This window comes from Chelonia mydas, chromosome 12 (genome assembly GCF_015237465.2).
Source record: "Chelonia mydas isolate rCheMyd1 chromosome 12, rCheMyd1.pri.v2, whole genome shotgun sequence".
NCBI classification, from domain to species: domain Eukaryota; kingdom Metazoa; phylum Chordata; order Testudines; family Cheloniidae; genus Chelonia; species Chelonia mydas.
This window is the reverse complement of record NC_051252.2, coordinates 14,018,485-14,040,670: the sequence shown is the minus strand read 5'-3', so window position 1 is coordinate 14,040,670 and position 22,186 is coordinate 14,018,485. Positions and strand designations below refer to the sequence as shown.

General features: G+C 37.5%; 1 protein-coding gene across 2 annotated transcripts in view; it reads right to left on the bottom strand.

The window, feature by feature from the left end:
* TOX3 (TOX high mobility group box family member 3) overlaps positions 1–22,186 on the bottom strand; it is an 82,783-nt gene that overhangs the window by 13,994 nt on the left and 46,603 nt on the right. Inside the window, exons 2-3 of one of the 2 annotated variants that reach the window (XM_007054002.4) lie at positions 11,499–11,564; positions 7,266–7,520 (exon numbers count right to left, since the gene is read on the bottom strand). In XM_007054002.4, coding sequence (XP_007054064.1) covers positions 7,266–7,520; positions 11,499–11,564 — 321 coding nt within the window. The remainder of the gene's footprint in view (positions 1–7,265; positions 7,521–11,498; positions 11,565–22,186) is intronic. The other variant, XM_043526261.1, reaches the window with a different exon arrangement.

Below are 22,186 nucleotides of genomic sequence, written 5' to 3'. Positions count from 1 at the left end.
TCCATTTTGACTAATGGACCAATAATGGGGATTCTCATTTCAATATACTCAGTTTCCATTTTGCTCTGAGTTGCATCATTTTTTGAAAGAGCATTTGGGGTTTTTGTTTGTTTGTACCGTAACAAGTTCACTAGCACCTGGATTTGTTAAATCTGTATCAAGAAGAGAGAAGGAGGAAACACGTCTTATAGCAAAGTGACTTTTGTCTGCACTGAAACATACAAAATTAAAATGGCATTGAGGGCATAATAAACTAGAGTCTGCAAAGACCAGTTAGATGTTTTAGTCCATCATCAAGATAGGGAAGGACTGTATTTGCTTTAGTGTTGTGTCAAACTGCAGTGGCTGTAGCCGGGATTGTTACTGTAAATTGAGTGGGCTATATATACTGTTTATTTCCACCTCTAGAAATCCCAAAAGTTGTTCAACTAAGCTTTGAACTCAAATTTGCAGGTATAAAACCAACTGTCACGATTCCAGTGCACACTGGTATTGCAAAGCCTTAACTGAGAATTAAGGGACTGCTCCTCCAAGGTGCTAAGCATCTTTTGAAAGGCGCTAAATACACACAACTCTCTCTGACTTCAATGAAAGCCAAATGCACGCAGCTTCTTGCAGGATTGGTCCCTAAGAGTACCCTTTCGTTTTAGTTACACTTAGTCAACAGCAATTATTTATTTTGAGATCATGTCTGTGGGTATCTTATTTCTTGAAAGGGGTGACTATAAAAACTACTGTTCCTAAAGTACAACTCAAATATAAAACAGACTAATACTTCTGATCTTAATCTGAACTTTAGTGACCCACAGTTTCTTGAGAAAAAAATCAAATCACGGAAAGTAAAAGATCTCTTCTGGTGAGAAATAGCCACTGTTCTTATAAATGAATAATTATCACCTTCCAGAATTAGTTGTATTTTTTCCTATTAAGGATGGCAATAAACATGTTCATAACAATAACAAGGGCTTGTTTTAATAGAACGTTCCAGGCATTAAACACATTAATGACCCATGAAATAACTGTTTTATCTGTAACACATTAAACAACATAGCTATAACTCTATATTAATTGAAAACCTACTCCTTTCTCTCAAAATATAAAATTATAAACCAAATATTTAAAAAAAAGATTACATGGAAGTTTCTTTGTAAATGAAAATTAAAGATATAAATTAGAGGTATGCAGTCATGTGTGGTGAAGTAATTGCCTGAAATGAAGACTTTTTTGCCATTTAAACTAGTTTTTTTTTTTTAGCTTTAATTTTTGCAATTTTAAGTTAATCTAGTGACTGAAAAGCTAAATTACCAATTTGGGATTGAATACAGTAAGATTCAGATCTTTAAGTAAAAAGCACCACTATTTTGAGATGTTTATAACATTTCCTTCTTTGGTTTGTGTATTTACTACCCTCTAACAGGATAAAAATTGCAACTAAATTCTTGAAGGTCATGACATCGGTTCACTGTTTATTTAAAAGTCTCTTCTTATTATCTCAGTTATAGCCACCATCATTTTTTGATTTTTGACCTCAGGCCGACATTTAAATTGTAACATAATTAAAGATGAGTTTATTCCAAAATGAATTAAGTGTATCTGGGCAGGATCCTAAATGTAATCAGGGTATTGTCACAATCATAAAACTCAAATAGGATCAAATCCTCACCAAACAGAAAACACAATTTCTCCAACAGGCAGTAAAATATATGGAGCAATATATGTAAAATTATCAGTTTGTTTTTGTAAAATCTATACTTTTTTGGATAAAAGGGAAAAAATACGACTGAAAAGAGAAAATTACTTTACTGTCTGTTTCTTAGATATCAGAAAGAGAATTTCAAAATTCATCAAAGCTAACCTTCTGTTATGTACAACAGGCTAAGCTGAAAAGAATGTTAACAAGTTCAATTTTCATTCAATCAGCACTACTGCTCTCTGAAATGTTTCAATGCAGGAAAGAAATAAAAATAATCTATATGGTAATTATGAGGATGAATCCCCCAGTAACTTTCAGCTACATGAAAGGTCAGTTCTATTCAAGATATTTTATCAGTCCCCTGCACATACTCCTGTCCTGTCATTTTAAATCTGAACAGCATTTTATTTTCCCATTTACAGCTACCTGCAGAATTAAGTACTTAAGCCAAATAAGAAAAAAAAAGAAAGAAAGAAAGAAAGAAATGTTGAACGCTGGCAAAGGCTATAATAGCATGGAGATAAATCGTTCAGCTGCTCTCTCTCAAGCCTCTGGGGCTGCAGATTTTTCTTCTCCTGGTGCACTGTGGGTATTCAAAACTTGTTCAACATGATTTCATTTCATTTCAGGCACTGCCTGAGAAAACTAAATTACAGAATCAATCATACAGAAGGTCAGAGTGAGACTTCATTACAAGTATTGCATGCTTGCATGAATATCTTTCATTTATGACTGACCCAATATGTCACAATAGCTGTCTAGTAAAAATAATCCACTTTCTGAAATTGATGTACTACTGATGTCAATGCTACTCAGCAGGCTGGGCAGATTATAGAGAGGTGTTAAAAAAAGGGAACCCTCAGGAGCACAAGTTGTAGTTTTATAGAATTGCCATCTTTTGTAGATTAAAATAATTTTTCAGAAGATCATCTAAACAGACAACAGAGCCTCAGTGTAAAATGTTTTTGCCAGAATATTGCTACTGATTTCTATTTATTTTGAGTTAGATATTTATAAGTATAGTATCTGCATCATGTAAATCAAAGGTTTCTTTGAAGTCAAAAAAGCATCAACATTCCATTTTTCATTAATACATTTTTGAATACTAGGATTTTATTTGCATATTATTAAAATGTAAATGTTAATCATACTGCACTCCTTTTATCTCCCCTTTTTTGTTGCTGTTGCCTGTTTTTAAATGTAATAGCATGCATTTAAGTAAGATAAATGTATTGTGCTTGTTGCCAATAATAATGAAGCTAATCAGCAGTGTGACAAATTGTCACTCTTTTCTAAAGCAAAACCAATGTGGCAGGCTAGGAAATCAGTCCCAATACATCATAAACTATCTTGTTCTTAATAGCATGACCAATTGTTAATCCATCAATACAATCTTTTAATAACTGCTAGACCACATTTATTCTGGTAATAAACATCTTGCTTGCACTTTGCATGAACTGAAGAATATAAGTAATAATAAATCAAGAATATAATGTAAAGTATTATTTATTATTTTTCTGGTCCTCCTATGGGGAGTATCTGAGGAGCTTGCAGAAGTATTATGATGTAGCTAGCCAACTCTGTACCCTCAGGGAGACATAGGAGAACCTTGACATAACCTATTTTTAACTATGCCTCCAGCGATTCTGCATTCAAGTTTATAGGTGAACATGTCAGGTAGTACATAGAACAAAGCCAAAGACACACTGTATTAATCATAATTCTGTCCAAACATTTTATTTTTTTCAACATTTCTGATTTAAAATCTCATGACATTTCTTCAAGGTGAAATTCTACTGGACTTTTCAACAAGCTAAGTCTATATCAAGCTAAAATAACTATCACTTACAGTAAGCTCTCTAATAATTCAGAAAATGACCAATGAACTTGATGTGGTTCATCTCAAATTATTTTAACCGTTCATATTCAGCAAAGGAAACTACTGCTTGTTTTTCAGTATCTATAAACTATCTCCTTTTGTAATTAGCCATAAACGATCAATTAAGCATTAAAATAAGACTACCCAAAATCACTGCATAAGAGCATTGTTCTGTAAGTGTATATGAATATCATAATTATTTTATGGCCCCATCTTTAGTTCTTTCAGATATAGTAAATTCAATTGACCACGAAATGAAATTTCATAGCCAAAATGCCTCCTTTACATTTTTTTATTGCTGTAATAAAGTTTTTATAGCTCCCAGGCAAGGTAATTCATGAAATGTCTAATTTAAAGATGAATTCTAATATTATTAATAAATATTTACCAGTTGAATAAAGTGCCCATTTTCAATATAAAATATGATATACTGTTTTCATTATCTATTTGCAGAATGAAGATGATCCACTGGGAATGTATCTGAATAGTAGATAGAGATAAAGGAGTTTTGGGAAACCTGCACGATGACCCTTTTTTATTTTTTAAAGACCCTTAAGCTATCCAGTGTTTGCGGGCAGGGGAAGAGTTTGATTTAAGAAGAAAGGGGAGGAAAAAATGTCATCACTTAAAAACGTAGGCTGCCTCTCCCACAGTAAAACCCAGAGGGGACAGTCCTGGGGAGGAAATCAGGACACGAATCCCCCTGCAAAGTTCCAACCTGGTCAGGCCATGGGACCTACCCGCACCGCTTCATCAGCTACCTAGTAAGGCAGCTCCATTAGAGCTGTGCTAACAGGGATTCCCACAGCTACAGCTTCCCCAGCACTACCTGAATTGCGGGGGGTGGGGTTTGGGTTAACGGTCTCCTCAGAAAATCTCAGAGGGGCTGGTGGTAGGATGAGGTGGGTGCTTGCCGAGGCCTCCTCCTGGCCCACCAGGAACTAGTCCTGCACCAATGAATCAATGGGAGCTATGGTGTCAAATTCAATGGGCACACAATCTAGCCCCCAGTGTCTACTCCTTCCCCCAGAGTGGGCCCTGGAAAAGGAAGGACGTGATTCTGCAGAAGCGTAGCTAACCTAGTGGAGGTGGGAGGGTCAGTGGAGAAGAAGTGATCCAATCAGAGGGTCTCTTCCATAAGCAGATCTGAAGGGGACCACCCAACACCATTATTTGTGGGGAATCACAAAATATGAAAAATGCAAAATTAAAGGCCATATCCTGGTCACTTTGTTCACACAATCCAACTGGTAACACCAAGGAGAAATATGCAGGATGTGGTCAAAAACATTCTATTGTTTGTGCCTGAACTGGTTGCGGTGTGTGAACTATATACCCATACAAGTCACAACAGTTCAGGATTCCCTACTTCTTTGGCACGTAATTCTCTACTTCTACTCCAAAGCCTGAGACTTTAATAAACTTTTTTCCTCTGGTTTAATCACTCTGTGTGCTCAATACATACACAAATCCCAGGCAGGATGAGATCAGAGTAGAGGGATCATATTCTGAAAGTTATGACTCCTGGCCATGGAATTATTTTGACTTTCTGCCTGCTCAGCAGTGAGATTCTTTTATTTATTTCTTTATTTATTTTTGGTGTTAGCTATTTATCATGACCTTAATGGGAACATTCAAGTTTGCAATGAAGCCAGCAAGCTGTAATGGGCTTTCAGTTAGAATGGAGAAATCCAAAGAAACATTTGCTGCACATATATTTGTAATTTTTTAAATTACTGCATCTCGGTAGAAATCTAATCTTTCCATGCTTTTACCTTATCTGGAGTGTTTCATTTAAAAAAATAAGACCATTTGTATAAAACTGTAAACTGACAATGTGACTTGCTTTCTTCTAGACCACTAGTAAACTTGCATTTTAATTTCACCACGCTAAGAAGAAGCTCCTAGAAAACTGCTAATCTGAATAACTATTATTTGTATAACATATCTGTCTACCTGTATATATAGCCATTCTTTATTATGAAATACAGAGACTAATTCAAACTGTAGCCAAGGAGTTTAAAATGCTAATTACAGTAAATTTACCACTGAGATTGGAAATAACTGTGGATCTGATAGCCTCACCCCAAAAACACTCAAAAAATGGGACCTGTAGGAGAAAAAACTACAAGGTTCCCTTTTGTAGAGTTCCCGCCAGATCAAGAAGTGAGATTTGAATCTCTGCACACTGGAATGAGCAAACACTGTGGGCAATAAAATACATGGACCCTGCAAGATACATGCAGATCTACTTGACATCATGGCAGTCTGTCTGAGGAACTGTGTCTTCCGAAAGTTCCCCCCACAACTTTCCCAGCCATATGGTCAGAGTCATCCTGGCCAGAGACTCCTCAACCCACTGCTATCCCAACAGACTTCCCACTAAAGTGGGAGTTGCACAGCATGAAAAGGCTCTGTAGAAAAGTTAATATATCTTAAGGTTTTACTAAATTTTTAGTAGATTCTGATTGTTGGGGTTAAAGGTGTACCTATCACGCTGGCCGAACCTTTCCCCACAGTCAGATCTCTACCTTGCACCCCATCCCCACCCCATGCCAGGCTTTCCAGAGGACAAGGGCATATATGATGCCTTGCCTCAGCCTACCACCACTCCCAGGGGCATGGACAAGCAGAGAGCCCCTGTTTGCGAGGATCCTCAAAGGACAATCTTATCCTGTATTTCCAAGCATAATCAAAATACTGAAAACAAACAAGTTATTAATTTAAAAAGATGAAATGCAGGGTTCTTAGAATAACTCCATGGAATTATACATACATAGTATAGTAAAATATTTCCTTTCCTGTCGATAGATTGGTTCAAAAAGGAAAGGAAAGGAAATGAAGAAACATTCTCTGTATTATGCTAGCAAACCATCCCTGGTACTGTCAAGGCAGTCCCTTACCTTCCACTCAAAATACAGCCAAATAATTCCTTTGTAACTAACTTACCTAAGACAGGAGAAAGTTTTACAGGGGAAGAGCAGTTCCTTCAATTCTACAGGACAAATTCTGCCCTCAAAAGTGTGGATATAGCTCTCATGAACTTCCTCAGCAGTCCTGAGTGCATTCAGTGGTAGAATCTGGCCTATGGACATGGGTTTCTAAATCCAGTCCCAGAATGCAAATTCTTATGTTAACAGTTTTACCAGGCTGGTTCCTTTATTGTAAAATAGAGAAATCCATTCATATGCAGCTCAACAATACATGGTTTATTAACAACAAAGCCCACATTCCTGAATCTACCAACAGTTACCCTTAAACATTTTCCAGTTGCCATAGAGAAACAAATACACCGGACCCTCGCTAGAATGCGGGGTTCGGGATCCAGGTGCGGTACCACGTTAACAGGGGGACCACTTTACCATGGATCCCAATTTAAATATGGGATCCATCGCCACAAACGCACTATATGCGCATCCGCGCTCTAGCGATGCGCGCTCTAGCGAGGGTCCGCTGTAATGCTATTCCATTAGTTGTAGTACTCCCTATCATATGTAAAGTGCTGCAGATACGCAGGTAATATTATCTATTTAATACTGGCAAGTGTTTAAGGGTGACTACCGTTCCACTAAATCAGACGGATATTTTGAGAGGTCAATAAAAATAGGTATTTTTATATATTAAAAAAATCTGCATTTCTATGTTTTGACAGGTGCTATTAATTAACTGAAAGATACAAAGGACCATGCCTACCATATGCAATCCATTGCTATGGATTACACCATCTTGCTCCACAAGATTTCGTGATATTGTAATAGAAGGGAGATCCAAGCTCTGTGGAGGAAACTGGGGTGTAAATTCATTTCCTTGTCCAGACAGCTGGTCGCTTAGACCCTGAAAGGGCAACAGTATATCTGCCATTCCCAGCGTGGGGTCTGACTCAGGAGGGGGCGTAATTGGTGGGATCTCAAACTCTTCATCTCCGAGGCTTGGAGTATGGAATGTCTGCTAAAGAAAAGAAAAGCAAACACATTAGAGTGCACCATTCTAAATATTCATTTTTGGATTTGCAAACCAAACGAATTCTGTATTATTTAGCTCTCAAATGAAAACTCTGTAAATAACAAATTTTATAAGTTTCATATACATAGGGCTTTGTGGATAAGTCTGATTAAAGATTTAAGTCTCATTATCATATGGATTTAATGGAGTATCAGCATTAACAGTTTTTAATGCGTACTTAATTAGCAACATCTGTCTTTGTTGTTAGATTGAACATCAGCCACACTGGATTTGGCCGTATAACAAATTGCCACTTTATTTATATGTTTTTGAAATAGCATCAACAGCTTACATTATTCTTATGCTTCATAAAATACTGACAATTTTGCAGCACATATACTCCATTAATCCAGTACCGAACACGGCACATCTTTTGTTTCCTTTTTACAACTAACAAACATGAAATATTATAATTCAGTTTTTGATTTCTTTTCTACTCCACCTATGAAGTACAATGGACCCTTTTACATAAGGGTTATTATTTGGACCACAGAAATGTATACAATAGCAATAGTGAGTATAGTAGCTTCCAGTGTTTTTTGAAGCAAGCCAGCATGTTTGAACAGTGGGTTTTTTTTATTAAGTAAACACCTGTTAAGATGCCTGGAGCAGAACATATACTGCCAGTTATCATCAGGGTTTGTATGTGTATGTTTGTGTGTGTGTCTAAGATAATCTTTATTCAACTACAGTCTGGATCTGGCCTCTACATTGATGACTTTTATTTGGAAAGAAAAAAAAAAAAAAAGAACTAAGCTTATTCAGATTTCTTTCTTGTGAGCTAAATGAATTTCTGTATATTACTTCAGGTCCACTGCTTCTTAATAATAGAAATCTAATACTTGAAATTAGGCCATTTCACATATACCCAAATCAGGACTATCTCAATCAAACTCAGCAGTTGGCAAGCCTAAAATAGGCACTCTGTCTTGTTTTGGACATGCAGCACTGCCCTGGGATTTATTTGTTTGTATTAGTTCAAAATTCTAGTTGAGAGGGACAAAAATTGTTTCATGTATTATTTATATTGTTTGAAAGAGTGTCTTAATTCCCGTTAATTTTAAAATGATATGTTCAGTGAAAGATCTCATTAAGTGCTGTAAATTGTCATCCTTCAGACTGTTAATGATGATATAAATTAATAACCGCTTGAGAGAAGATGGAAACTGAAACACAAGTAAAACCTTTGCTTGCATACAGAACCTGTCAGCTGTCATTATTGGTCTCTCACCAGAAATGATGAGGTCCCAGACTGCTACAGTCTGCAGGAGCATAGTGAGAGAGTCTGCTGAGACTCTAGCAGTCTCGCTTGATGCAGAATATCGCAACTTAATTCCAGATTTGAAAGCTGGTCCTGCATTAGGGAGACATTTGACTTTCATTGCCATGTTACAAAAGGCGTACATTTTCTTAGTGTGGAGCGCTGAGTTCACAAACACAAAGGATGGATTGGCCATGAGAAGTGGTTGGCTAATGAACATAACCCTATGGCTGCATTTGCAGTTATTTTGGCACTAATGTGGTCTAGTAACAGATGCAACTGTAATTTGTGACTCATTTGCTACCCCATTACTGCTTAATGAAATCTAACATATCACATTAACAATACGGATAAACACTCATTCTTGATATGTGGCATTTGGCTGTTTTCATTACCACTGTAATTAACACTTGAAATATTATTTCAATAAATATTTAAGGTGCTTTAAAAATGGGTCATGGTAATCATCATGACACAGAGACAGAAAACAAAGCAGAAGTGAGGATTCTAAATGTGAAGGTGTTCTAGTGCTTACACTGTTCTCTCTGTAGGGCATTTACATTATTCCCATTATTTACAGGAATAAAATGGTTTTCTAGCACGGCGGTGTCCATATGCAAAATCCTAATGAATAAGCTGCGCTCATTTAAATGTAAAAACTGAATAACCATACACACACTGAATGCAGTAATTGCCAAGTTAGGCTCACACTATAATGCAAATATTAACACTTAATCATATTCTTATTCTTTCTCCAAGCAGTGAAATCAGTATCATTAGACTAGCTCTGAAACTCTGTTTTAAGTGTCATATTTATGAGGTAGTAGTAAATATGAGAATGGGATTTTGTTTCCTCATCTAAAGGGATAAATCCATTACAACTGTATAAATATATAATGCAACCATATAATAATGCAACATTTGTATAATTTACAAGTACAGAGAGAATCATGAGTAAACTGATGAGTACTTACATAAAACTAATTCTCACAATATAATAGCTTGAAATAAGTATACATTAAAAATATCTCTAAATGATCCAAGAATGAGGATAAAATAGATGTAATCTAAAAGAAAAAAAAAGTATTGTAGTGATGTAGTCTTAATCCAAATCACTGGGCTATTCAGATTGTAAAAAGAGGTATGTGATTTGAGATTGCAGAAAGGTGCTGTTATCACCAAGATAATATAACATTTCTGGGGGTTATCTTACCAAATTGTATTTTTTAAGTTATTAGCTTTTCAAATATTTATTTCTTACATTTTTTTTTAAAAAAGTGTGTGCATGGTTAAATGCCATCTGTACTGAAATGTTCAAAACATTTGTTCCTTTTGATAAAAATGCAAATCTGGAGAACTGTTGTATCAACATATAACAGCCAATGTCTGACACGGTGAATTATCACAGCTGGAATTAAATTGTCTCTGAACAGCTGCTGGCAGCAGAGCTTTCATCAATGTTTGATTCAAATGTAGGAAAAAAATTCTACAGAATGAAACATCATGTTGTCATTACAGATGGGGTTTGTGTTCATTATCACAAACAACACTGGAGCCAGTGCCAAACAATATTCCCTTATCTAAGCAGTGTTGTTGGATAAAAAGAGATGGTGGCCATTGTAAAAATGGTTCATAAAATACTACTCTTAATTTGAACCTTCGTCTTTATTGTAACACCTTCTTTGCCACTGAGTTCCATACCACTTTCTGTTTGGCTCTAACGAGCACAGTCATGACAGAATTGTCACCTTCAATGAATAAGGTCAAGGCTGCTCATTTTTCTAACCTTTCCTTACCCTTGGGAGATTTATGATGTACACCTTATGTACATATTAAATATTACTTACTACCAGTTTCTGCCTCTGTCTCCATATTCCTATATTACACATGCATGCCCATAGTTTTTTAGGCAATACATCTTGCCCTTTTTATCTTTCCACCCTCATTGGAACAATAGCTGTTATTTTCCAGCTATGCCCAAAAGGCAGCTCCATCTGGAGCTGATGTCAATACTACTGCAACGATAGTCTAAACAACTGGTTGACAGAAGATTGTGGTCTAAAAACAACTGCAAAAACATGGTGGTTGGTGCACACAGCCCTTCACTAGCCCCACTCCTACAAGCTAGCAGCCAAATGTATCACCTCAGTGATCTGTCAGCCTCCATCAATTCAGACCCAAGGCTCGTTCCCAAGCCCATGTCTAAAACTTGGCTGAAAGTCTGTTCCTCGTTCCCACAACACAAACACTGCAGCCAACTAAGTTGTTTTGTTTTCTAACTTATGTGAGTGTTAAGAACCCAAATTAAAATGTTTGTATCTATGAGTGAAATTAGCATATTAGCTACTAATGACTTCTACTAGGCTTGCTTTCAAAATCTACACCTACTGTGCCTTTTATTTGTTTCCTTCTGTTTATAATTTTTTTCATACACAAAGCAGATTTGTTTCTATTGACATGCTATGTAAGTAACAGCCTTATGGACAGCTAAATTGAGTAGTAATGGAGAGCTGTCAGGTTATTTTCTTTCTCATTAAAGTCTTTATTTTGTGCTCCATAAAACACATACAAATTCAGCACTTCACTCTTCATTTGTTGAAAGTCTGTTAAATTATCAAAGCAAACAGCAGAATATGAACACAGATAAAAAGAAAAACATCTACCTCATTTGCAGTAAGAAATGCATTATTTGCCTCCGTCATGTTCATGTAGTTGTTATTGTTTCCAAACTGAAAGAAAAATAGATATTTGGCTTTTAATATATGCCATGATAAACCTTTATGACTATACAGTCAAAATATATTCTTTATCCCATCAACTACCGAGAAAAGAACTCCTTCTGAAAAAAAGATCAGATGTAAATCTGCACAAGCTCTTTTGGAGCTGCTATAGTCACAACCAAGCTGGAGATTTTGATTATTATATTGCTGCTTGAATTAGTATGGATCATTTGTGTCCCCCAGTTCTGCATAGAAAGGGTCCACTCTGTGCCTGGAATCTGCCCCTTCTCATGCGGAAGGTGGGGTCAGCTGACTCTGCAGCACAATCACCTCTATCAACCAAGCATGTCACGGGTCCATTCTCAGAAATAGATAATTCATCCCCAGGCTCTATTATGTTTCTGCAAAGGCCCACCCATCACCCAGGAGGTCCTGAGGGGAACCAATGCCAGGGGAGTCCCCAGTAGCAGGGTTTCAATTAGAGCTTATTTAAAAAAGGAAAGAGGGGAGGGAGAATGAAGGAAGTCTGCAAGATTTTTTTTTTTTTTTTTTTTTACTTCTCCATCATCTCCTCCCACCCATTCAAAAATTTGAAATCTTTTGCACAGTTCTCATTCCAGTGGAGTCACACTGCCAGGGAGCCAATGGGGGCCTGGATAGGGAAATTGTGCTGGGGATCTGCCAGGTTTGTGGTGAACTCAGTGGCCCATTCCACTGAGGGCCTCTTCCTCCCACACATGTGAACAATCAAAGGGTATCCTCATGGAGCTTCTCTCCCCCAAGTTTCCTTCCTTCAAACTCTGAATCACGAACATCAGTTGACTGTATTAGAGAAATATTTATTCTTTTTAGGGACTAGTATGGAAAAGAGGATGTCGCTAACTGGTGATTTACATGCACGGCTCTCTTAAATGGCAGCAGTCAGATGTTTGTAGGAAAACAGGTAGACTGGTAACTATCTTTATACACATACAGGCATTTCATAAGCTTTGCTTTTCAAGAACAAATACCATTGGTGTGTTTATGTTGTCAGCTGAAACACTAAGCTATGGAATTTCAAACCTCCTTTGTGTTTCTAACGTTCTATTTACTACGAGGCATAGTGAAAAAAATATAATAAAGGGTAGCAAAAAAGGAAAAAGTCCCTACGCCACATTTGTGTATGTTATCTACGTTCATTAGTGTTGTTGTAAACTAATATTTAATACCTAACATAGCATTTTGGGCAAGAGTGAAAAAAAGGGATTGCTGAAATCTCTGAACACATTAATTTTTTATACACTGTCATTAAAATGACCTTCTCACACCATGAGAGTTAAGGTTGCATCAGCATTTCTATCCTGACCTCTTATTTTCTGAGTTTTATAACTCAAATATAAATCTTTCCTTGGGTCTTTTCCTTGTCTTGCAAAGTCTTGAGTGCATTTTACTTGAAGTGATTTTTTTAAAAATAGACATTTTTGATACTACAGAGCTCTACAACGAGTTTGTGAGGATGGGGAAATATTCATTTTCACAGCCACCCCCACAATTGTCTACTCCAAATGAGATAATCCAAAAATGCTGCCAGAGCGGGATGATCCATAATGAAAAGGGATATCCTCCACCCTCACTCAGTACTTTGTCCAACTTACTGCCTGGAGGTCTTGGTGATGAAGAGGTTTCAGACCTTGCCCCTCATACCTGCAGCATCAGAGAATGGGATTGGGGGAAGAAAACTGGGTCTTTTCTTGAAAGGGTTAATTTCCCTGAAAGACACAAGAACCTTTCCCCAAACTCCCAGCAGCACTTGGAGGAGGGAAGAAAAGGAAGATGGGTAAAGGGAACTGGGGTCTGATCCAAAGTCCACTGTAGTAAAATGAATATCTTTCCATTGACTTCACTGGCCTTTGGATCCCGCCCTTGGAGATAGCAGACTTTAGAAACAGGGTAGAAGACAGAACTGGAGGAGGGAAGAACTGGAGAAGGAAAGGCAAGAGATCAACTGCAATTTACAAAATTAGAGAGTAAAATCTCCACCCCAAAATACGAAGCGATACACAAATCGTATCTAGGATATAGTCTAAGTAAAACTGGTGTTTATGGCATACATATACTGTGTCATAACTACAACTAACTACATAGCTAAAGATGATGTCAATATAAAATTCAACCAGGGGCTTAGTTTTTAGAGTCAGCCATTGCATATTAACCGGAATTTTTTCCGGCCAAGATCTTGTGTGGATTTTTAGCGTACAGACTTAGTACTCATGCACAGCAGTGAGACTGACATGATAGATTACTCATGTCAGTGAGTCGAGAACTAAGAAGGATTTACATGAAAAACTATAATGGCTCCAAAGGAGCTGTTCTTTTCTACAGTACCAAAACAAATCACTTATTAAAATAATATCTAAATACAGTCATGTACAAGAGAGTGATTTTATCACTATCTACTGGGCAGAGCCAAAGTCAACCCTACTATATAAATGAGCAATCTTTCCTGAGGTTGGACCTGCTCACAACAGGCCTGGTTTTGGCTATATACACCTTTAAAAAAAAAATAGAATGATGCATTTTCTTGGTCTTCATATACTTAAGTACAACATAGGCTTAGGCAGATCTGAATGCCAACTGTTTTTTTCTCAATTTTATGCGATTCACATATTGAAAATTATGTCTGTGTGTCGTTAAGATGGTGGAACAAAATGAGAAAACAAGGAAAGCCAAAGTGAAGGCTGCAACTACATTTTTAACTTGCTACTGTGATTGCAAATGGCAGCTCCCATTTTCTATAAGAACTCCAGAAACTAGCCTCAGACAATGCAGTCTCTGTGCTGCCAACGTGTATCACAACTTCAACATTATTTAATTGTAGGTCTTTGTCTGTGAATTAGAAATCCATTAAGACAAACTATGTTTTATCAGTGAGCATTTTAAAGATTAAACTTACTTATTATCTAATAGTAACCACAAATGACACAGGAAAATAAAATGGTTATTATCTTAAGGACCTAAACAATTCAAAAAACAAATTAAGCTTAGAGTGAAATAAGAACTGGGTTAGAAATCCTCTTCTGAACAGTTAGTATGCGAATGTAATTACTGAAGAAACTACAGCTAATCAGCTGTGAATTGTATCCATTAATTAGTATTTGCCCTGGAGAAATGAGAAAAATCAGTAACAATGTTAACACCGCAATGCACTGATGAGTACTGAAACACAGGGCCCTCAGCAGTTAGTCAAGCAGGTGGCTCCAATGGTCCAAGTAATTTTAAAAGCTCTCACCTGAAGTGCAGAGCTGGAATTACAAAGCACTTCTTGCATATCTTTTGTATCTATATAAGGCTATAATTAATGGCTTTTAATTTAGAAACACTTTATGATCATCTGGGAACAGTTATAAATCATTCTAAATAGAACAAGGAGTTCTATTCTATTTTAGTAAAATATTTAATTTAGAATAGGCAGACAAATCAAACCTGTTGTGGGAAATGAGTCAACACCTATCTCCATTTATTTTCTGGGAACTCACTTGCCTAGACTGACATATACTAGTAGTCCACATACTTGAGAACAGGGGTGCAAAAGGAGGGCTAGATTCTGCAATTTAATTCACATGAGCACAACCCTTGTGACGCTTCACTGATTTCACTGACTGGGGCATTAAGGTGGATCCAGCTGCTGGATCTAGCCCTGATACCTTACTGTTTGAGTTGGCCTATGTGTTGTTTTAAAAATTACTTAGTAATAATAGGTTTCAGAGCAGCAGCCGTGTTAGTCTAAATCCACAAAAAGAAAAGGAGTACTTAGAGACTACCAGGTGCCACAAGTACTCCTTTTCTTTGTTTAGTAATAATAGTCAGTAATACTTTGTACTATATGGCGTCTTTCACCTGAAAATCTCAACGCACTATACAACTAATAATGAATAAAAGTCTCTGGAGGAACATGCAGTGTTATCCCCAGTTATACAGAAACAGAGGAACCATAAGTGATTTTCCCAGGTCACAAAGCAAGTCTGCGGCCCAACTGAAAACAGAACAAGTTTTACTGGCTGCCAGTCCTGTGTTCAGCCATTGACTCATGCTTGTTTGATTTCAAGAATTGCACAAAGTCCAGTTTCAATACTGACTAAGATTTGCACCCAGTCTCGCTTTTATATATGCACACCATATGCACACTGTATTTTGATGGAGCAAAAGAAACTGTATATGCACCCTCATGTTCTGCAATGCATTGAAATAAGAAAAGCAGGTAAGATGTTTTGAACAAACTGTAGATCATCTCTTTCATTCATTCTGCATGTGCAATGCCTAGGACCCTCTCAAATTCACAGGCCATTTAGGTCAATTTCACGGTCATACGATGTAAAAAATCATAAATGTCATTATTTCAGCTATCTACATTTGAAATTTCACGTTGTTGTAATTGTAAGGGTCCTGACCCAAAAAGGAGTTGTGGGGAGGTGGCAAGGTTATTGTGTGTGGGGGGGGGGGGGGGCGGGGGGTGCAATACTGCTACCCTTACTTCTGTGCTACTGCTGGCGGTGACTGCCTTCAGAGCCGGGCAGCTGGAGAGCGGCGGCTGCTGGCCGGGAGCCCAACTCTGAAGGCAGAGCTACCACCAACAGCAGTGCAGAAGTAAGGATGGCCTGGTATGGTATTGCCATCTTTACTTCTGCGCTGCTGCCTACAGAGCTGGGTCCTCAGTCAGCAGCTGCCACTCTCCAGCCACTCAGCTCTGAAGGCAGCTCAGAAGTAAGGCTGGCAATTCTGCAACGCCCCTAAAATAACCTTCCGACCTCCCCCCTGCAACTCCCTTTTGGGTCAAGATTCCCAGTTTGAGAAACGCTGGTCTCTCCTGTGAAATCTGTATAGTATAGGGTAAAAAACACACAAAGGACCAGATTTCACGGACCGAGATGCATTTTTCATGGCCGTGAATTTGCTAGGGCCCAAGCAATGCCCATTCAAGTGAGTGGGAGCTTTGCATTAAAACTAATGACATTATTTGGTCCTATGTCTTTAAAATTACAACAGTCCTTGGGGTGAAATAGCCTTGGACTTCAGTGGGGCCAGGATTTCATCCTTTTTTCTCTCTCATAAGGTTAAGTAGGTGGGGTGTGTGTTTGTTTTCACTTTGGGGAATGGTAAGAAATCTCTTGTAGCTCATTCTTAGTGCCAATCCAAAGCAGCCAAGTAATTGCCATTCTGTAGTCCAGTAGACCACCATTGCTGGTCTTCTCAATTACATACTTTCAATTACAATGCTTGAACTGAAATGTCTAATCTCACTACAGATTGCAGTTTTTAAAAACATTTTTCCTATATTAGGTTAAAGCGGTGATACTCAGACTGAGGCTCAGCAGCAGCAAGTGGCTCTGTAATGCATCTCCTGCAGCTCTTTACAGCACATGATATCAAAACACTGATTTAATTATTAAGCAATCTAAGTTATTAACCAGTCTGGATGCTTTTACTATGTTGCTGTAGTTGACAAAATAATACTGGGTCAGAGTAAGAAAGAAAGATAGCTATAATAAGTGAAACAATTAAATCACACCACTGTGGCTCTTTTGGGTGATGTGGATCGCTAATTTGGCTCCTGAACCACTGAGGTCTGAGTATCACTAGGTGAAAGTTTCTTTCCCACCCTGCATGCTTGTCCTAATGGACAAAGTCAAATCAACCCAAGGAGCAGGATTAGGCTTTAAATATTGTGCAACCCTTCCCCTTCTTTTTAACCCTTATACCTTTAACTTGCAGTATTGCCAACCTCAGATATCCACAAATCATGAATCAGCTCCCAAAACACCATGATGTTAGCTTAAAAATCACAAGATTTTATAACAATAATTTAGATTCTGATTATTTGCATTCTGGTTTTTGAACCTTTATGGTGGACTTGCCTTTAGGGTTTTCAATCTGTTCCCTGTAACCAAGAGCGCTAGAAACTTTTTGTTTGTTTGGGTAAATGAAAGTTGAAATTCTCATGAATTCATATGAAACCAGGAGCTGAGGCAATACTGTCAGGAACACATCACAGGTGAAAGGTTCATAGAGTCTGGCTTCCTCTCCAACATAGCCTCCTCAAAAACCTCAAAAAATTAAATTTTGGGCTATAAAGTGTGTTATTCTTCTGTAGCAGTGATGAGGCAAAACACATTTCCAGAAAGTAAAATATAAGCGACAGTACATAATCAACTTTATATTATACCCTGTTCTAAAAACATGACCATATTTTCACAGCTGTACCCATAAGTCTCAAATCTGAAAGTATTAAAAATATGGTGGAGAATAATTCGCTCTAAAATATCCCATGATTTTCAGAACATTAACTATGAGTGAGATGGGAGAGTTTAGATACGTAGGATGAAATCTTGGTCCCACTAAGGTCAATGATTTTACCCATAATACTTAGCAATTCTTAAATAATAACCGAACTGTACATATCACCATTCTTTTAACTACCAAAACCCTAGTATAAATCTGTTTGAAAATTAGTGAATAAAAATGAACATTTAGTCTTGAGATAACTCATCCCTAGTATTCACACTAGAAAGAAACAGATAGAGAAATACAGTAAGTAACTTGAAGATAGACAAATGGGTAAAATTTTCAAAATGCCACCCACCTGCCTCAATGGGACTTGTGGAGAAAGGGAACAGTCCCAGCAGCAAGGGAGGGAGACACTTGCTCCTCCACCTTGAAAGTCTCTGGCACCCATTGGCCAGCTGGGAGGGAGGGTGTTGATTGGCCAGCATATCATAGCTCCCAGGATTTAACATGAAGCAGGGGCCACATGGAGCCTCTTTCAGTTCTGTTCCAGTGGCCTCACACTAATCACCCCAAACTAGGAATTGGAATCCAGTTGACAGATGCTGCAGGTCTAGACATTCAACCCTTTGGGGGGTCAGGAAGGAATTTGTTCTCCCATGGGCCAATTGGCAGAGGACAAGGAGTTTTTTGCCTTCCTCATAGCATCTTCAAGCCACAGCAGGTTAGGTAGGAACACGTTTAGTGCCTAACACAGGTACTTGGGTTGAGTTGTTTATTCATTGCAACTTGCAGCCAGTTTCCAGGGCAGTTAAGAGAATAAAATGAACAGTTCTCCATGATAAAAGATCTGGGATTTTGGTGATAGGCCTTGGGCTCATGGGATAGGGTGAGACCTTGTGGCCTTCGCAGGCTGAGATTAGACTTGTGACCCTCGCGGGCTGAGATCCCCATCCTTCTGCACCTCCTGTTCCCCTGGCCAGGGGGGAGGGTACTAGGGCTCAGAAACGGATGAGTCCTGGAGCATAGGCTGAAGAGAGCCTATCCCAAGTTATGGATTTTCTGGTCATGATCCCTGTAACCCTGGCATGGGAACCAACTAATGCTTGGTAGAGGAGAGTGTGAGTGATGGGCAGGTAGTGCCCCTCCCATGTTAACGTTTAATAAAAGTTGCAACCTGCCACTTAATTCCACGCATGTGTCTGTCCTCATTTTGCCGCTATGTCCGCATCAAAGTGCTTTTAGGTGACTTAAGAGTCTAAGTCCAATGGACTTTCAATAGATTTCAGCCACTAGACTACTTAGGCGCCTTTGAAAATGTTGCCCAAACGTCTTCTATCGAACACAAACAACAATTTTATAGTCATAGTACTTTTACCCTCAACTGACTCACCAAGCAAATCTATTATATATTCCCAATCAAACTCCTCTTGTTAGTATAGACTAGCCAGGCAAACACAAGGAACAAAAGGAGAAGCTTTTGTTCCAACCAAGAACAAACACAAAATCTGTCTGGCAATAAGAATAGGCGGCAAAGATGTACTGAAATCATACCACAGTAAAAAAACAAAAAAAACCAAAACCACATCACAGTATGTCAAGACAGTGAATGGGCCCACTGGTACCATACTAACAGAACATATCGTGAATTGGAAAAAAAACCTTATTTATGCCACTTGAAGAAAGAAAAGATAATTCTGTACTCAAAGTACTGTAAGTTTGAGGAGGATATGCCATACTTCTCTTACAGAACAGATACATTGAATCCCTTATTTAGGTGAAAATAGAACTCATATTTAACTAATGCAACAACCTGTGCCTTCATAATTATTAGTAAATAAATATCAAAAATAAATATTTAGGGCCAAATATTTAATGGGTTCTCAGTGTGGTCTTTAAACACCACATTCTGCAAACCCTTGCACCTAATTCCTGCAAACTCTCATTCATAGCTCCACTGACTTCAGTGGGTAGGTTTGTAAATAAGCATTATATGGGTGGCTGCAGCACTGGGCCCTAACAAAGCACTCTCAACAAACTACAGGTGTGAACAGTAGAATTCAGACAACTACCTAATTTGTGCGTGCAAATATTCTTTGTATCTGCATTTTAGATAGACAGACATCCACATTCTATCATTTGTGCTCTCATTTCATTGCTCCTATCAAATGGCAATCTCTAAAATAAAGCTAGAAGCCATATTTTTAAAATGTGGCCATTATATATATTTCTCTACTTGCACAAGAATATGTATATTTGTGCAAGTAGATATATTATAATTATTGTATCTACTAAATATGACCATTATTATATATATTCATTTCATGTAGAAAAATATCTACTTGCACAAATATATGTATGTTTGTGGAAGTAGATATTATATATAATTATTATTATGGCAAAGATCTCAGCTCTATCTTCGTTTTGGCAAATTAATTCCTGAGAGTCTATACCATCTTTATGAATAATAATAATAAAAAAAAAAGATAATGATCCCAAAAGATGTAATTACAGACCAGAACTAAATTACTTTGCAGGTCTAAGTACTGTATCTTCATAATTCCACTAGAGAACATCTTCACTGCATTTGGGCAGATTTGATTTTGCTGCCTGACCAATAATTACAGCTCTGGCAAATACAATGTCTGATAAGGACATCAATTAAGAATGAGCATTGTGTTATTTTAAAAAAAATAAAAATCATCATGTTCACAGCCTGTCTGATTGAATGAAATGCCAAATTAAATTAATGGAGATTGCTAAATCTAGCTAGCTGGTGGGGAGCCATGCAGAAAGTGGGACAGCATAGACAATAAACGGTCTGTAATTAAAAGATGAGAAGCTGGACTAATGCTACTTCAGCCTGATTACTTCAAACACCACAATATACATTAAAATCATTCTGACAACAAAGTGTGAAGAATGGGAGGAGGTTTTGATCAACTAACATCTACAAACACCAATGTCGTAATTAACTGCTACAGAAAATTATAAAGCAAATATTATTTGTTCCCATCATGAAAAACTACTTACTTCTTCAGTTCACACAACTGCAGTGCAAAGTAATTCACCAACAGTTACCACCTATCCATCTCATTTTTTTTTTAGGTAGTGCCTTCGCTTTAAGTATAGTGGACATATAGCTCCTGGACCCATGAATCAAGGAACACAGCGCTCTTTAGATGATCTGAAAGAGTAAGTCTCCACAACCATTTAAATGCTTCAGAAACTTTAGGTTATACTGCAAATTATTTCATTTTACTTTTGCAATTAAAAATGAAGAGGCATATTCGGCTCTCAGGTTCACTGATGTAAATCTAGAGTAAATCCATTGTCTTCAGTGGAGTTACTTGGGATTTACACTGTTGTAACTGAGTTCAAAATCTGGCCCAAATCCTTTAAAAAAATAATAAATCAAAGGGAATGTCAATTCCATCTCAGAGTGAATCCAAAATGATGCTCTGGGTATTGTGGCTGCTTGGGGACCCTGCAAATCTCAGTACTTTGTCTTGCAAGATAGAAAAACTTCTGAAATAAGTAAATTGTAAATTACAATAAAGGCTATGGGTAATGGGTATAACAGTAGACAAGCCACAGCAGCTCAACATGGAGAAACTTGGATGTTCAGAATGTAAGAGGGTTAGACGAGAAATAACCCTCTGGTGTTCTGTTGGAGTCTGAAGAAGTCAGGCAGGGCATACAATGTGGTGAGGAAGGGATGTTGGAATTATTATGCAATGGTTAACAGCCCTCTGGGTTTAGTAAAAATCACATGTAATCAAAAGTAAGCATTTGTGTGTATTTGCATGAAGTACTAGGTCATTGGTCAAGACGCAAGTTATGGTATACGTACTACTTCATCCTTCCTGCATTTCTACATATATTTCAAAAGCTCATACAATGCAATTTACCTCAGAGATCCACAAAGGCACAGTATGATGAAAATAGTTTAATTCTAACTTTGTGAGACATATTATCATTAAAAATACATGTTAAAATACAGAATAATACATTTTCTTCTGCAAGCACATTCATTTCCTATTTGCATATGCCCACAAATTTCCCACAGGAAGACTTTAGAGAACCTTGTAAAAAGATGACAGTTCATACCAGAATCTACTCTAAAGATATTTTGGCCCAAAGAAGTTAATATCCAAGTCTCATACTACCAGCCAGCCACATACAGAGTTCCCTCAGGTGATATATTTGCAACTGATTACTCCTCCACTGCTTAAAAATCAGGAGTGAAATGCTGAAGTCAATGGGAAACTCCATTTTGCCCAGATCTTACTTTGACTGAAACTATGCCAGTGATCTGCCAGTGATAAGCCACCAGGCAAGCAGAATCTTAAAATAATTTACAGCATTACCTA